We start from the raw sequence: 18,689 nt of genomic DNA, 5'->3' as shown, positions 1-18,689 counted from the left end.
TCTGCTAAGAAAAGCAGCTCCACGTCTCCCTGGTCTTCTGGGAGGGGAGGGGGGACGCTAGCTTCGCATCTCCCTGGTCTACGGGGGGGAAGCAGCTAGTGCGGGGTTGCCTCACCCTGTTTGTAAGTAGGGATCCGATGTAAGTCGGATCCATGTAACCCGGGGACTGCCTGTATTAGGAAAACTGGTGAGGTGCAGAAAGACATCGGTCTTGTATTTGTTCATCTTTAGAATAAGTTTTACATTACTTCTTTTTAGAATGTCTGGTAGCACCTGCCACGTTTAATGGCCTGTCAGCATTTCCATCATGAGCTTCTATTTCTGTTTATTGTAGTAGAAGTGCCAAAATACATATTTACACTTTTGATAGCACCTTGGTCTTTCTGATTTAAAATCAAGTGTCTCAATGTCCCATAAGTAGCGATTGGATGGAGCAGCCACAAGTGACTGACATAATTTGAAGTGGGATTTAAGTCAACTTCAGTTTAGCGTCAAACTGTGGAAATCAGTTGACCAATATACAAGTGTGCTGAAAGATATGATTCATACAGTTAAAATGCAGGCAAACGATGGAAGATTGAAAAGTAATCCAGATGGAACAAAGAAATATAACGCAAGAGCAAATGAAACATCCTACTCCAGACATTACTTGGATGAGATAACACACATGACAAAGAAAAGGACACGTTCCTTTATAGAGCTCTAACTACTTTCCCATCAGCTCTGCAAGCTCCAGGTAATAGGGTTTCAAATTTATGAGACATTTCAAGAGGTCAGAACACTAATGTAGAAATCCAGATAATTATACTTTTCACTGACCTGAAATAGACTGCCATGTACTTCATAATGAAAAACTAACATCTATCTTAAGTCTCTTTTCTCTTACGAAGTGTTAATAAAATATTAATTAGGTCTCTCCAACCACAAGTACTATATTTACTTTACTTCTGGATTTAAAAGGGTAGATATGCATACATAAATAAAAAGGCACAAATTCACTGAGGAAAATAACTTGATTACCTCATACAATTCAAAGACTGTTACTGACATAGCACAAATTTAGTCATTTCATTCTTTACCTTTCATTCTCAATTAATTCTACTTATTTTTGCTCAAACCATTTACCACGGCTTGTGTTACAAAATATAGGTCTATTTTGTAAGAAGTCTACTCTCGTGTTAAGATGGATTAAGACACCTTTCAAATTTAGGGGAAGTTGAAGTCCTCTCAAGAGACCTAATCGTCTGTTAAAATGTTATCCTACATGGATATCCAATTCCTGAGGTGAACATTTAGCTAGTTTCAAGAATGAAGCTGTGCTTTCCATTATATACAATTGATACTCTCTAATTACAGATTTCAGCTAGTTTGAGTATTAAAATATGGCTTGCTGCTAATTTGTCTGGTCAACATATTCCATTATCTAAATTCATTCAGTTAAATTGATTTGAAATAGGATGGCATTAAATGAAATGTCAAACCTTTTATTCCTTTGCACTTAAAAACCAATGTAGCTGTTGTAAGAGTGAATATATGAAAATGTTTTAACTTGTTCCAAAGATCAATGCTCATAAATGTGGTGGATTTAGATACGATTCTTATGATTTTTCTTGTAAGAGAAATGACTATTTGAAATGATTGCAAAAGATTTATTTTGTTTCTCCATACAAAACTGGATGAAAATAGCTAATGTAAAACTTGTTGTTGTTGTTTTTTCAAAGAGATCAACACTTAGTGACTCTTATTTTATCAGAATTTTGTGGAAAACTCACTTTACAGTTAACACAGACAAAATTCAGTTGAAGTCTGCTTATTTCTCTCCCTCCTCCCACTGTAATCAAATTAAAGCACTAAGATTTTATTTAAAGATGATCAAGGACTTACATGAAAGTCAGCGCTAAAGCTATATTGTTATTGCAACCATCTCCCTTTTATATTTACTTCCCACCCCTTCCACCCCTATTCACATGTACAAAAGAGCTTGGCTAATATTTCTATTGGGAAAGTGACTTATTTCACTGGTTATTTAAAGGAGCAGAGTATTCAATTCATGCCAGAATAAAATTGGGCTTTCTTGCCCGCCTGAAGCTCAAGAGTATTTACCACAAAATTTAGTTAGAAAAGTCAAAATGGACCAGCCTCCACATGCACCTGATTTAACTAAACATGTAATCTAAATTCAATGTGCACTATTAGTTCAAAGACTTTTCTAAAGATTGCTTTTAGATTTCAAAACGTTTTCATATAAAAAGTAGACAAAAATCAAAATTAACCCCCCCAACATACTACTTCCTCTCTTCCATCATCATCCTGTAAAAGCTTTTTAAAGATGTTTCCCCCAACAATTGCACATTGAGACATGGACTTAACATCATAATGTTTCAAGTATGTTTCATGCCAATCATCAGTAAGAGTCATAACATTACTGAAAAAAGTACACTTGTTCTTTTGGAAGCCGGAAAGGGACTTTCCATTGGAGCATGGTTAAACAACATTATGCAATTTAAATAACCAAAAAAACTCCAAAATAAAATATACAATTTTCTTTGGACTTAAAGAAACAAGTGTTCTCATATGAATATGAAAAAATAATCCAAACAAGAATCTAGTTTTACTGTCACGCACAAAATCATGTACATGAAACAATAAAGACATATAGATACTACTGTTGTTTAACTGTGTATGAATAGACTGCATCTGGCATGTAAGCATACCTGGGAAATATACTAGCCTCTCTGCAAACATGTTTTTTTAAGGCTGACCAAACCTTTGGATCCAGAAGTATTTCTTAATTGTGTTCCCATTTCATCAGGATTAGGGTGACGGTTTCATAATGAAAATCATCATCATGAGACCACAGAGTACTGCTTTCAAAGTATTTGTAAATTCTCTGGTTTGCACATGTATGAGAAAGATTTCTTATTTTAAGGAAATATATACGGAAGAGCATTTATCTTTACAGATAAGCAATCCTTCTGGAAACACAAGCAGATTACTCAACAGGGACAGAAATTTGGTACCTTTAAAAATCGATGTATCTATGTAGATATTCATTCCAACATGTGACCGTATAACAACAAAGGTATTTTTTCAAAGAAAGGATTTTAATTTATCAGATGTAAAAAAACAAAAGTCTAAGCAGACCATATATTGTATGAACAAACAAAAATATTATGCCAACAGTATTTACGGTAAAGGTGAGTCACACTGGCATCAGAATAGTATCCAAACTCGCCATAATAAATAGCTCCAAATTAAGAATTTTCTACAACATTTCCTTAGAAAACAGGACCAGCATTCCTCTTTTTATGGTGATCCTGTAGAACACCTTCACTTTTATATATATCTATTATTATAACATTAAAACAGACACAAGAATGTTGATGACAAACAACGCTGGATTCAGGACAGTATACAGTAACACTTTTTTGTTACAAGTCCTACTGGTTTATTGACTAAGGCTAGACAGCAAGTCATATGATCCTATTTGGTGCATTTTTATCATGGTCCAAGATCAATAAATGGATAAAGCCAAGGACCTGTGGACCAACCCACTGTGGCAGACTGGAGACAAATATTAGGGCCACTTTTTGGTCTCCCATTTTGTACCTTGTTTCCTGGGACTGCGAAAGTGGAAACAAGACTACAGTGTTTTAAGTGACTAGAAAAAGTCAACAGTAAGTGGCATTTTTACTTGAGTAATGTTACTAGGCGTGTGATGGTGCTGCATGGAAGGAGCATACATGGAACCCGAGTACTTGTAACATCTGGTAGTGTCATTCCCTCAATGACTTTAGAATATATGTATGCAACAATAAATAGATCAGATATGTAATAAGGCAGTGTGTTGAACATGCATTCATCTTGTGGACTGGAACACCACAGAGAGATGCACGATACCATACACATTCATTAAGAACAAGTTTTTCTGTGGGTTTTTGTTTTTTTGTTTTCAAGGCTATCCAGGCTAACTCTTCCAGAGCATTTCCTTGGTGAGAAGAGCGATCCTCTGAGTCTTGTCACTTTTCCTCTCCTATATCAAGAGATGACGACTAGCTTTAAAGAAAAATAAAGCTGCAGAGGGTTGGTTTATTTTTCTTCCATTTTGGTTGCATCGTTTAGAATGTTTTATTAAAAAACAGTTTTTGATGCAGCCAGATGCTGTGTCCTCAGGATGTTCCAGACGTTTCCAGGTAACTCTGTAGTTTACGGACTGTGGTTTTGTCCAGTGAGCAAAGGTCAAAGTCAAAGGTTGTGTTTGTGATATGAAAGTGTCCAGTTTCTTCTATAAGGTTTACAATCTGAGAGAAGAAAGAGAAAAAAGAATATTCAGGTGAAAATTCCACCCATTTCACATTTTTAGGATGTACTGTACAACTGAATGCTATTACTAAAGAAACTATAAAATATTACTATGTGAAGAATATGAACAAGTCCACAAAACCAACATTCCAAAATAACAAATGGAATGATATCTATCAGAACCTTTTATGTGAAATTCCCCTTCCATCCCTCCCCAGAAGTTTGAGTAGTTTTCACCAAACAGAATCTTAAATCAAACTATACCTGTTTGTTTTCCCATAACATAACCAATATGAGTATCCAAAACTAAAGCCAAAGTCCAGTTTCAGCTCATTTCCAGCTGGAATTAATATCTAACAATTATTAGCACTGAGAACCAAGGTGGTTTAAAAAAATATTAAAAGCCTTTTATAGACTAATTATTTTTGGGAGGTGTGTAGGTAAAATTCTTGTCTAGTGCATTTATCTGGCTTGTATTGGGAATTCTGTTATTATAGGAAATGACTGTATTTACAAAAGGTTTAATACCAAACATTTATAATATGTTTACCTTTGAAGAGGAAAGCAAGGCCAAAGGGTTTTAAACAAGACAGAAATTGAGGACCAGAGATTATGACAAAATGGTAAAAAAAAAAAAGAAAAAAAGAAAGAGGCACTGTCTTAAGATATGGCGATGTACTTTCGTTAAAACTAAATATATATTAGGGATGTTAAAATGCATTTAATCAAGTAAATGTGTAACCGCTGAAAATTTCAGCAGTTATATGGTTACATGCAGGGGAGGGAAGGTGGTTCTCTGAAAGCTGGTGCGCGTGGGGAACTGGTTTTTAAGCCAGCTCCCTGGATGTTCTGGCTCCCACTGGCCCTCCTTCCCTCCTGCAGTACTGCTGCCTCTGATACAAATATTACTTGGATATGTCCAATCAGAAGAGGGGTAGTAGCACCCTGCCAGGAATGGTGAGAACATAAGGGAGCTAGTTCATGTCACACTAAGAAAAATATCATTTATATATGGAAAGAGTAGTTATGCTGCAACCTGTTTTCCATCAAATTTAACTCTGAAAAGTGTTTGCTGTATGATTTACATCTAGACAAACCAGTCACACTTAGGAGACCAATACTATTATTTGTTAAATGCTGACAGTAAGGCAGCAGTAACTGATGCACTTGCTTTCATTTAGGCAGAACCCCAAGGTACCTCGTTCAACAAGCACACTGAGGGAGAAGTGGTACCACGGCAGCTGCAACCCCAAAGAATGTACAATCCCATTGATTGTCTGGAATCAAGACACAGAGGGAACAGAAGTCCACTAAGTCTTTTCACATTCATTCCATCTTTGTTTGGAAATTTCAAATACACTCACTGTCACATCCATTTCACATGTTTGGCCACACTCTTAATTAGCTGTGTAGAGCAAGGGTCAAGTTACATAGATTCTTGATGCATGGGATCAGAGCCAGATTAAGGTTATGAGGGGCCTAAAGCTAATGGGAGAGAAGGGCCTAAGTCTGAATTACATATTGAAAAAAATTATGAAGTCAAACATTTATCTATATTTTTCTATATTATTTATGTACAATAATAAGTTTATTCTACTCTACATCCAATTCTTCAAACAATTTCCCCCTAGCTTTAACTGTGGCAAAGTCATGAATGATGGATACTGTGCTAGCCATCTCTTAGACCACCTTCCTCCTAGGTAGTGGAGTGCTCATGCAACTTTCCCCATCCTCCTCACCTTTCAACCTATTTGTAACTTGCTGCTCTGGGAGGCAGCTAGCTTTTATTATATAACGGAAAACCATATGGGGTAAAATCCAATTAAGTATAGGACGTATTCGTGGGAAAATTTCATTGGGTGACATTAAAAACAACAAGGAGACCTCTAACATTTTAGAGACTAACAAAGATATCATGAAAAAACTTAAAAAACAACAAGTAGTCTAATAGCACTTCAAAGACTAACAAAACATGTAAATGGTGAGTAGATAGTTCAAGTAGTTACAGGAATCTGTTAAGAACCATTAGCACCTCCATTGTTTGGCTGGTTGGTTAAGTTATTAAAAGGTGGAAGATAGTGTGTGAGCTATCCAGTATCCCTAGTTAGATCATTAGCATAAGAAACTCATGAATGAAGTTAAGTTCCAATCTTTCTCTGTGTATTTGGCTTGTGGAATTGGTCTGAAACAAAACGACAACCTGAAGATCCATTAATGAGTGTCCAGGAAGACCAAAGTGTTCTCCAACAGGTTTTTGTGTGTTGCCTTTTCGGATATCTGATTTGTGCCCATTAATTCTTTCCTGTAGAGATTGTCCAGTTTGGCCAATATACATTGCAGTGGGGCATTGCTGGCATCGGATGCACATTAGTGGATGGGCAGTTAAAAAAGCTTTTGATTTGGTGGCTGATGTCATTGGGTCCAGTGATGAAATTGTTAGTATAGCAAAAACCACTTCATCAGATGGGTTAGAGTGGAAATTACAGAATCCAGAGTATGGCTGTGTCTAGACTACAATGATCTATTGGAAAAAGGTACCAATTTCCAATAGTTTTTTCAGAAGAGGCTTTTCCAAAATTTGGCCCATCTACACTAGGCCAAATGTAGGAAAAGCTTCCTCTTTCGGAAGAGCCCTTCTTTCTCATGGAAGGAGGAAGACAGGGCTTCAAAAAGAGTGCGTCTGCTCTTCCACAAAAAGAATTGGAAGGGCAGATGTGCTGGAGTTTTCTACAGTGTAAGTGTAGACATAGCATATATGCAACAACAAAAGCAGTTACCTCTCAATTGCAGGCCCAGTGTTAATGACGCTAATTGAGTCAGGCTAGATGCATCTCATTCATAGCTTTTGATGTGTAAAAGAAAATATCAAAGGTATAGGAAATTGCCTTTGTAGAGCATTAACCAGTTAACATATTTATTCAAGCACAAGTTGACAGTGTTAAACTTATAAATGAATTCCAGTTTAGCAGTTTCCCTCTGGATTTGAGTAATAAAATCCCTTTGTAGAAGAATGGCTACTTTTAAATTCATTATTGAATGTCCAGGGAGGTTAAAAAGTTTCCCTTCAGGTTTTTGTGTGTTACCATTCCTGATGTCTGATTTGTATCCTTTATCACAGAGACTGTCCAGTTTGATCAATATGCATGGTAGAGAGGCATTGCAGGCACTTAATGACATACATCACATTACAGGATGTGGTTTTGTAAGCCCCTGATGTTGTAGCTTATGTAATTAGGTCATGTGATTGTGTTGCTTGTATGTGGAGAAAGTTGGCAATGGGGTATGTTGCAGGAGTAGGTTCCTGGGTAAGTATAACTGTGGCAGGGTGTGCTGCTGCTGGTAAGCATTTGCTTCAGGTTAGGTGGTTGTCTGCAGGTGAGGATTGGCCTGTCTTCCAAGGCCTGTGAGAGTGAGGGCTGTAGATTGTTGATGTGCTGGGGCTTAAACAGGTTAACTGGCTAATTGGTGTGCTGTTATTTTCTTCACTGGGCCTGTCTTGAAGTAGATGCCTTCTGAGTACTTGTCTGGCTTTGTCAAATCTGTTCCCTCACTTCCCCAGGTGGGTATTAAAGTTTTAAGAACACCTGATAAAGATCTTGTAGGTGTTTGTCTCTGTCTGTAGGACTGGAGCAGATCCAGGTGTATTTTAGGCTGTCTTGTTCTGAAAGGTGACTCCTAGTGTTGTACCAGCTGAGGACAATGAATTACTGTTTTCACGCTGAACCCAACTACTATTTGTGTGATTGCACCTAGTTCATGTAGTTAATCTCCAGTGATTCACCAGATCAGGCCGCTCTATCATCAAACTCTCCCACAAATAGAATAATGGAACAGAATCAAAGGACTAAAAGGGATCTTGAGAGGTCATCTATCCTTGTCTTCTGCATTCATGGTAGCACAGGGAACTTTATGGGAGCACACGGGAGGTGCACTGCTCCACTAGCCCCTACCAAAAATTTTTATTGCCAAACAGGTTAGCTCCATATCCCCCTTGCCCATTAGGGATGCAAAATCCCAATGAATCAGTTAACCAGTTAAATGTTAGGTTGGCTCCTAGCCCCACTTGGCTACCACCTCCCGCAGGGCTGTTGCCAGCTCCTAGCCCACTCTGGTCCAGCCTTCCTGCTTTTGGGCACCCGTGCCTGTCCGTTGGGCACCTGATTGCCCATTCATATCCTTGCTGCCCATCTGGGTGGCCCTCCCTGCACCAGGATGGCTCTACAGGCACCAGTTACTCCTGCATGGCAGTACTATCTATGGTACAGAGTATGATCAACAGCTCTGACACGACGTGAGGTTTAAGCATGAGTTTTGTGAAAGTGCTACAGTTCCTGTTTTGTTCATTTCAGGCTTTCTGCAAGAAAAAGGTAAGAGCTAGAAGTAACACAGATCTTTAGATAGATGCCTAGGTCATAACATTTAGCATTTTTGTACTATGGTAGCTCTTCAAAGTCAACATACAAACATTAAACATAATGTAAAGCTTTTCAGCTTTTGAATGACTAGAAGTTGACAAAAGCTCTATTCCGTTGGGTGTTGTCTGCCCCCTGAATAAAAAGAATTCACTGAAAATCAGCATCTTAAAAGAACCTTTAAGAATCTTTCAAAAGAACAGTACACCCAAGGCCGCTGTTGTGATACCAATCCGGTCAGGTGTTTGTTTAGTAGGCTGGTGCTGAATGAAGGATCAAGCAGATTGCAGAGGTTTCTTTTTTCCTCCCCCCACTCTTAAAAATGCTCAGAGCTTAGTGAATGAGATTCTGATTACAGAGGTGTGAAAAAGCAGAAGGGACAAAAATTTCTTCTTGTACAAAAATCTGTTTTCCCAGATGCTGGCCTGAAGTCAGAAAGGCTACAAAGGTGCAACTGGCAACAGGCATGAGCCTTTATTCTCATTTTCTTCTCAAAACACACTCATTCCCATTCTTACTCAACATTTTCCTCTTGGGAGGATTAGAATTGAGGCAGAAAAATAAGGACCAAGTCCCAGTTTTTTTAGCTTTATGTTTTTGGAATGAAACTCAGAAGATATTAAAAATGTGAGGTACTTTATTGATGGTAGAAACCCAGCAAATGGACAGAACCCGGTCTTAGTCTATCCAACCCGTCTTTTTATCATCTCCTGCTAAGTGAATCTAAAATCCTTCTGGAGAGCCTGAAGAGGGAGAAACCTACAACACTGCGTGTTCAACTCCCTCCGGTGCTTTTGCAACCTCTTATAAGTACAAAGAGGAGTTGGCGTGCAGAGCAGAACGAAAGGACTTGGTTACCTGTGCATCCCAGTACAGAAAAATAAATCCATTTTTTTTCTTGGGTGTATTTTATTTTAATACAGTATTAAACAAGGTACATCAGAAATCTGAAGCCCCTCAATGTAAAAGTTAAGCACTGGCATCCAGAACATATTTTTCCTAATATGTGGCAATTAATTCCTTAAACATGGGAGGAGGGAACAAGCAATAGTTCTGGCTGAAGCTGGATAGTGTGCGTGCAGGTTCTGCTCAAGTTTCCCACACTGCAGCTCTGGTCCTGCCTCTTCCCCTCCCCCCTACCTTTTTGCCCTGCCTCTCCACAGGCATTCACCCATTACCCAGAAGTGGATCTAGCTAATGCACAAAATGAAACTAATGGACACTAAAGGGATGGTGTAGACGGAGCTTGGTCCTGCCTTGAGGGCGGGGGGCTGGACTCCATGACCTCTTGAGGTCCCTTCCAGTCCTATTATTCTATTATTCTATGACTAGGACCCAGGAGGCAGTGTCCTGGAGCTGACTCTCAGCCTCAACCCAGATGAACACAGGCACAGAAAGGAAGCCCTTGTCCCACGGAGAGCTCAGCAGAGCTCCAGAGAAATTAGGCGTGGGGCAATGCCTGCTCAAACTGCACTCACAGCTGGCACAGGCTGCTGTGGTAACCACATTTTTAGCATCTGGTCACCACTTCTAACTGGATACCTGGTAGTGTGTTTCTGCAGCATGGGGAGGAGTCACAGCCCCCTTGAAACAGAAGCAACAGGCTGCTGCTGGCATAACTCCTTCTAAGGCACAAGAGGCTGTTTAGCCTTTCCTGCTGGGAAGAACACTCTAGGCTCCAGCCAGGCTACATGCTAAGAGCTAATTTGCTCATCCTCCTCACCTGGCCCCTGCCATGCCCTCTACCTGACCAGCAGCACCTAAACCAGTGGTCACCAACCAGTCAATCAGGATCTACCGGTAGATCTTGGTGCCTCTGACAGGTGATCCTGACTGGTTTGGCTGGGAGGTTATCAAGTGCCAGCACATCAACTGCCCCTCTTCCCACTTCCCTGTTGCTCCTGCCCAGAGCCTCAGAGCAGTCCCCTGGCAGCCTCCTTCTTGTTGCGCAGGGTGGGGGAGACAGAGACAGGGGGTGCTGATGTCACTCTGTCCTCTCTCCTGTACCCCTTCTTCAGAGAAAGGAGGATGGGGCCTCAGCAAAGAAGGGGGCAGATGCAGGGCCTCCGAGAAAAAGGGGGGGGGGCAGGAGTATGTGGGTTTGAGGTAGATCCTGGACAGACTTAAAATCAAAAAGTGATCTTGTGCTTAAAAAGGTTGGAGACCACTGGCCTAAACAATAGGAGATCCTAAGGCTATTGCCTTATTAGCCTAGTGCAGGGCTATTTAATACAGGCAGCCCCCGGGTTACAAGATAGGGACTATAGGTTTGTTCTTAAGTTGAATTTGTATGCAAGTCGGAACTGGCGTCCAGATTCAGCCGCTGTTGAAACTGACCAGCAGCGGCTGAATCGAACACGCCTGGGGCAGAGCAGCTGGGGTGCTGCTGGGTTGGTCCCACAGTGCCGCTCCTCGGCGCTACGGACCAACTCGGCAGCCCCCCAGCTGCGCTACCCCAGGCATCGGCGAGAAAAGCCTGGTCTACTGGGGGGGGGGGCGCACTAGCTGCGCCCCCCCCCCCCCAGCAGACCAGGGAGACGCGGAGCGGCTTTTCTCGCCACGGAGGATGCGGGCGGCAGGACCGCGGCGAGTCTTGGCAGTCCTGCCGCCCGCGTCCTCCATGGCGAGAAAAGCCTGGTCTGCTGGGGGAGAAGGGGGGCTAGCTCCGCGTCTCCCTGGTCTGCTGGGGGGAAGCGCCCCCTGCGCCGCCAGAGGCGGCGACAGTGGGGGAGGCACCCCGCACTAGCGGGGGTCCCCCCCCCCCCGGGTTCGTAACTAGGGGTCTGACTTAAGTCAGACTGACGTAACCCGAGGACTGCCTGTACACGGCCTGCAGCCTGTTTGTTTGTGGCCTGCATTGCGGTTTGGGTTTATGCAGGGCTCAACATGTAGCCTACGGGTGGGATGCTTTGAACATGACCTTTGCTGGGAACACGCTCCACAACAGCAAGGCATCTCCCAGGCAGGATGAGTACTGAAAGACGTCAGCAGATGCGCTGGCTGGAACAAACAGGTACAGGGTTTCTGTGTTTCTAGCCCCCAGGGAGGAGCCATTGTGGGAAGTGCTTTGTATTCATGCCTGTCAGTGTGAAAGAAGCTATTTGCATATATTTGCAACCACACTTAAGTTGAGGCCCTCAGCATGTGCTGTGAGTATCATTGTGGCCCCTGCAGCTTCCAAAGTTGAGTAGCCCTGGCCTAGTGGTTAATCCAGCCCAGCATCTAATGAGTTCCATTGTTTAGAAGTTAGTGGCCTTTTCATTCTCTAACTTCAAACATTACAACCGTAGCTTTTCTGAGTTGGCTCTTTAAAAAAAGCAATACCACTACATGTAAGTAACTTCTAATTCAGGGGTAAGGAACCTTTTTTGGGTCAGAGGCCGCTGAACCACGGAAAAATCATTCAGGGGCAGCACACAAGTGAGAAGCAAAAAAAGAACAACAATCCTCACCGACGTAAGAAGCAGGAAGACACTCCCCACGTTCCCCTTTCACACATTGACTAAGGGGGCTCCGGGCTAGTACATTTTGTGTGCTCCAACCCCACGGTGGAGTGGCAGTGTGGGATCCCCAGTGCTGGAGGGTGGGGAGCCCTGAGCCTTGGGGACTGGATCCAGGCAAGCCCTTAGATTCCCTACCCCCGTTTTAATTTGTTTAAAGAAACATTATCTGCTTTGCAGTTAATTCTAACAACTCAGTTCCTGAACAGTGAGATGACTGATTGGTGATTAACTATGATGTAAATTTCCTTGAAAAGAAAACACACACAATTGTCATGCTTATAGAATGAATTTCTATAGCAGCATTTCCGAGGTCATACAGCTCTATCTTGGCCAACTGGATTGCACTTGGCAAACCAACAGTGTAATAAACAGTGTTATATGGTTTTTATAAAAAAAAAAAAGCCTTCACAGTTTTAGAATTAGAGCAAGGAGGAAAACACAAGCAGGAAGCCTACATTTCATTCTCTGAGGAAGAAGAAAAAATAACCCCTTTCTTTGTTTAGTATATCAAAAGCAAAAATTTCAGTTAAAATGTCTATTTCCTCAAGAGTTTCAAACGTACTTGAAACATTTTGACACAATATCATTTAACTACTCTGCAAGTGCAACTGTTAAATATTATAGAGGTGAAGGGATTTTAGAACCTACAGCGTGAGCCAAGGAAGTATAGAAGTGAATTTAGCACCCTCATTTACAAGATAAACTAATGAACTAAAACTATTTTACATAGTACATTTGACACTATAAAAATATTCAAGATATTGCTTATCTAGAAAAAGTGGATATTTGTGCAGTATTTTTTTCAATGGGCAACTGTTAAAAGTCTTTTGTAAGATCCTGGACATATCAAGACGACGACATGTATATAAACTTTCGTTTTAAGACTGTAAGCTTTTAATGGGGACTCCATTTTTGTATGCATTTGTAAAGCACACAGAACAATGGGGCCTTGATCCTGATTAGGAGCTCTGGGTATTGCTGTAATAAAGATCACATTTTCTGCACATGCAGTTCTTCTCTTGATTTGATTTTTAAATTTTACCCATGTAGGATGAGACTCAATTAAGTCAGTCTTTCTGAACTTTAAATTACAGGCTATTTAAATTTTATTCATACAAACATCTATTGATTTCACTAAAACTTGGCATCATATTGTATGCATTGTAATAAGCTGCATTACATATGCTTGCACACAGTTATAATGGACATACAGTCAAACATCCGTACAGAAATTTTATAACCCTGCAGCCTAAACCCCTTGAACCTGAGTCAGCTAGTATGGGCCAGTTTCAGGTGATCATTGCAGTACAGAAGAACTCTTATTTCAAACTTACGAGCTTTCCTGGGTTGAAATAACTGTTTCTGGCTCATCCTTGTGAGAGACAGTCTGTTACAGATGCCTTATTTTGTTCTGAGCACATAATTTAAACTGTAGTTCCTTTCCCAACAGTAGAAGAAAAACAAGTGATGGAAAGAATATACATTAGAATGACAATTCTGATAAAATTCTGACAGGGGCACAGGAGGGCGGATCACCTTCCAAGTGCTACCACAAGTCGACTATGATTACAACTATTCTATTTTTATTTGCTAAATGGGGTGGGGCCCCCACATGCCCACTGCCTCTCTGAGTGGCCCTCCCTATACCCGCTCCCCCCGCAGGCACCAGTCATCCCAGTTGTAATGTCATGTAATTAACGTATTTTAAAAAATAAAGCTATGACTAATATAAAGACAAGTTTGCTGAATTTCTCCCTCCCATTTTTTCTTCCTACCTGTAGGAGAGATGAAGAGGCCCACTATACTAATGCTAAAGGAAATAATATCCAGCGGGGTTCTGAACTGGAGAATTGGACTGCAGAAATTGGAAGCAAGGTAAAAGTGGCAGAGAGAACACTGCCTCTTTCAGAATTAAAACTGCTTTAACTACACAAATTCTTTTTATGGGGAGAAAAAAAAAGGTTCCATTTGGGTTTTGATTAGGGCCAGAACTCTAAATACTGAAAACCCAAGTTCAGACACAGCTTCTGGAACTGACTCTGATTTCTGGATTCTGCATTTCATTGAAAACTATGGCTCTCTCTTTTAGTTCTTTCACCTTGGGACTTCTAATTGAATACAGGTCGGTCCTCCCTGCTGCTGGTCCCAGCCCCTGCCCTGCCACTCCACTGGGTTTCTTAGCTCCTTGGCAGCCCAGCTGGATCATGCACACTGGATTTCCCAGCTCCCTTACCCCCAGCACAATTGCGCTGCATGCCAAGCTTACCAGCTCCTGCCCAGCAAAATAACTTTATGGAGGATAAGTCCAACTATTAAACATGATGGGAAGGGATGAGGTTCCTAGCCTCTGTTTGCCAGAAGCTGGGAATGGGGGATGGGATGGATCATTTGATGATTGCCTGTTCTGGTCATTCCTTCAGGGCCACGTGGCATTGGCCACTCTCGGCAGACAGGACACTGGGCTAGATGGACCTTGGTCTGACCCAGTACAGCTGTTCTTATGTTCTTAAAATTTCTTACAGGTATTGTCATCTCATGCACTGCCCTCCTTCCCTCCCTCCCCTGAGGGGGTCTTAGGCAGGGAGTTATGAGAAGGTTGTGATATGACAGTTCCCATAAAAAAATTAAGAGTGGGGTGGAACATGGAGGGTTCAGGGTAGAGATGGGGAAGTCAGTGCAGTGGCTTGAGGGTGTGGGAGCTCAGGGCAGGGGCTGTCTGTTTAGGGGAGTGAAGGAGTCAGGGTTGGGGATGTGTGAGCAAGGGCACAGGGTTAGGGGTGTCGGGGTTGCAGCATTCAGGGTTGGGGGTGTTAGCAGGGGTTAAGGACAGGGTGCTGAGTGTGTAAGGGGGCTCAGGACAGGAGTGGCAATTTTTGACTGGGAAGCACTTCAGAAATTTTTGAAGTGGTACCGGGCCGCCCTATAAGGGGCAGGGCCTCAGGCGGAAGGGGCGGGGTCAGGACACTTCCATGCTTCCTCAATCACAGACCCTGATTGGTCTGGGGGTGAGAGAACACAAAATTTTTGCCACTTCCCCCCTGCTAAGGGAATCGCAAGCTGTTCCCTCTAGGTGCCCGTGCCCCTGGCAGTGGAAGAAGACTTTGTGCGCTTCCCCCTGTTGCCCCAAATCCATCAGGGCCTAGAGAGGGAGAGCACGTGACATCTCTTGCTCCCTGCCCCCGCCCTGCAAGGGAGCACCGCACTTAAGAGTCAACTGCCAGCTGAGCCCCTTGCAGGGCAGGAGGAGACTTCAAGAGCTCCCCCCGGCCCCAAGCCCTAATTGGACTGGGGGCAGGGAAAGCACCTGATGTCTCCTCCCACCTGCCCCCATCCTGCAAAGAGCATGCAGTGCTTAGAAGCACCATGTCCCTCACAGGATGGGAGGAGACTTCATGTGTTCTCTCCTTACCCCCAGGCCAAGTCTCCTCCCACCCTATCAGGAGAGAGTGGCACTTAAGCGCCGCACACTCCTTGCAGGGCGGGGGCAGGGCAGGAGGAGAGCTCATGTGCTTCCCCCCACTCCCAAGATCAACTTGATTGGCCGGCTGGATCTGACTTGGAGGTCCTTTTGCCCACCCCTGAGTTAGAGTATGTGCAGGGGAAAGTGCAGGGGCAGCAAGGGTGCTATTTAGGGAGGGCAAGGGGCTAAAACTACATCCCCAAGCTTCACACCAGGATTCTGCTCCCTATTCCCTTTCATCACTCTTAGGGAAGGAGAGGAAACCACACAGTGTTGGTCACTCCCCTCTTTCCCCCCTCTCCTACCCAGCTGTGTGCCTTCCTTTTGCTCCCTGAGAGTGGCAGGAAGGGGAACAGCAGCAAGCAGTGTCCCAGTACAAACCTCAGGGACTCCCTCTGCTTCCCTAAATGGGGTCTGGGGGGTTTGGTGGAGAGAGGGGCAAAAGGGCTCAAGACTCAGGCAAACCTGGACCCAATGGAGAGGCACATCCTCAGCCAGCGTCTTTCCCCTGCCTAGATGCCTGCAGCTTAGCATGGCAGCCTGCAGGAGAGCCCCAGGAGCCTGGCTGGGAGCACACCGGACTGCCTCCTTCAGCCGAATGCCCCAGCCTGCCTGCTCCCTTTTGCTGGAGCGGTGGCACACTGTCTTACTTTCACCTCTGGATAAATGGAAACTTCCCTCTTAGAGAGAGTCCCAGTAACTTAAAACTTCTTACAAGTATTGTCCGATTGCAACCCGGGTCCCTGATAGCTTACGAAGGCACAACACGAATGCATCATCTCCAAATATAATTATGAGCTGATTAGCAGGTTTATGTATACTATGGAAGTTAAGAGATAGCCCTCTTCTGAATAATCCTATTTAACAGGCTTCCCTGTGATACTGCCACATCAATAACTTCAATAACTTCCATAACAATATATTTGATTTTTGAAATATATTAACTCTTAAAAAAGTATTAACCTGTGCATTTGTAAAGAACACAATGCACTTTAAACAGACTAAAATCCCTCTTTTGATAAGCAGTATCTACTCTGGGCTTCTTAAGACCCAGACTATGTAATATTAACATTTTAACCCAATCCTTCAGCCTGGTCTCAGGAAATATATCCATTATGTCAAGGACACCTGATAAATCAGAGTGAAATGAACCTCAAAGTTTTAACAAGAAATACACCAGAATAGATGCTGACAGATTTATGCAAAGCTTCTGAATTTTTTGACTGCCTGCCAATGAGAATAGTGTTCATGATTTATAATATTTGCGCACATATCCTTGAAAGCACTTGGAAAAGGGGAAAGTGATCAGGAATAGTCAACATGGATTCACCAAGGGCAAGTCATGCCGCACCACCGTGGTTAGCTTCTATGATGAGGTAACTGGTTCTGTGAACGTGGGGAATGCGATGGATGTGATCTTCTTGCCAGCAATTAAAGGAAGTATGGATTGGATAAACAGACTGTAATGTGGCTGGAAAGATGGCTAGATTGTAGGGCTCAGCAGGTAGTGATCAATGGCTCGATGTCTGGCTGGCAGTTGGTTTCAAGTGCAGTGCCCCAAGCATGGTTTCTAGGGCCAGTTTTGTTCAACGTCTTTATTAATGACCTGGTTGAGGGGATGGATTGCACACTCAGCAAGTTTGCAGATGACACTAAACTATGGGGAAAGGTGAATACTTTGGAGGGTAGGGATAGGGTTCAGAGGGACCTAGACAAATGGGAGGATTGGACCAAAAGAAATCTGATGAGGTTCAACAAGGACAAGTGCAGAGTCCTGCATTTGAGACAGAAGAATCCCAACCATTGTTACTGGGGACCAACTGGCTAACCAGCAGTTCAGCAAAAAAGGATCTGGGGGTTACAGTGGATGAGAAGCTGGATATGAGTCAACGGTGTGCCCTTGTTGACAAGAAGGCTAATGGCATACTAGGGTGCATCAGGAGGAGCATTACCAGCAGATCTACACAAGCGATTACTCGCCTTTATTCGGCACTCATGAGATTATATCTGGAGTACTGCATCTAGTTCTGGGCTCCTGTAATGGGGTGGACAGTACCCGACCTCCCCGCTGGAGGGCTTTCAGCACCCTGACCAGCAGCAGGAGCAGTAGAGAGGTCCTCCAAGCAGAGCAGAGTGGCAGCCTTCACTGCAGGATGCAGCAGGCTGCTATAGAAGGAGCTGCTAGCTAAGGCCTGTTAGTTCCTGCGTGGAGCTCAACCCAGGCAGACCTCTGGGCTGACTGGGGAACACCGGAACCTTGGACAGCTCCGAGTGGGAGCTGGGCCTTGTAACAGAGCAGAGCTAGACCCTGCAGCTAAACACTAGCCTGCAGAACCCCGGACAAGGGGAATTCAGCAACACGGCTCTAGAGAAGGGCTAGATGAAGCACCATCCCAGGGAAGTAGCCTAGAGATGTCACTGCAATTACAGAATTTGAAACTTGGCAGGTAACTGCTATGTATAGGGCCTGGGTCCCCCCCAACCTCCTTGCAACCCACACCCAAGCGAAGGGACTAAAGAAGAGGCCTGAACCCCGTTCAATGACTGAACATTGACTGGCCCGCAGACAGGCGAGTAAATAATGCAAGACCCACTACAGCCCTACGGGTGCTCACACAAAGGATCAAAACTGTTACAGCTCCCCACTATAAAAAGGATGTGGACGCACTGGAGAGGGTCCTGTGGAGGGCAAGCAAGATGATTAGGGGGCTGGAGCACATGACCTACTGGGAGAGGGATTTGGGCTTATTTAGTCTGCAGAAGAGTGAGGTGAGATTTGACAGCAGCCTTCAACTTCCTGAAGGGAGGTTCCAAAGAGGATGGAGAGAGGCTGTTCTCAGTAGTGACAGATGGCAGAACGAGGAGCAACAGTCTCAAATTGTAGTGGAGGAGGTCTTGGTTGGATATTATGAAAAACTATTTCACTATGAGGGTGGGGAAGCACTGGAATAGGTTACTAGGGAGGTGGTGGAATCTCCATCCCTACAGCACCCTCACCAAATTTGCAGATGA

At 43.2% G+C, this 18,689-nt stretch overlaps 1 protein-coding gene across 1 annotated transcript in view; it reads right to left on the bottom strand.

The window, feature by feature from the left end:
- Positions 1-428: 428 nt before the first annotated feature.
- The window catches only part of MLLT3 (MLLT3 super elongation complex subunit), a 222,342-nt gene continuing 204,081 nt past the window's right edge, over positions 429-18,689 (bottom strand). Inside the window, 1 exon segment of the mRNA XM_075931489.1 lies at positions 429-4,301. Coding sequence (XP_075787604.1) covers positions 4,170-4,301 — 132 coding nt within the window. The 3' untranslated portion in view covers positions 429-4,169.

Source organism: Pelodiscus sinensis, chromosome 6 (assembly GCF_049634645.1).
Source record: "Pelodiscus sinensis isolate JC-2024 chromosome 6, ASM4963464v1, whole genome shotgun sequence".
Lineage (NCBI taxonomy): Eukaryota > Metazoa > Chordata > Testudines > Trionychidae > Pelodiscus > Pelodiscus sinensis.
This window is presented reverse-complemented; position numbering and strand designations above follow the sequence as displayed.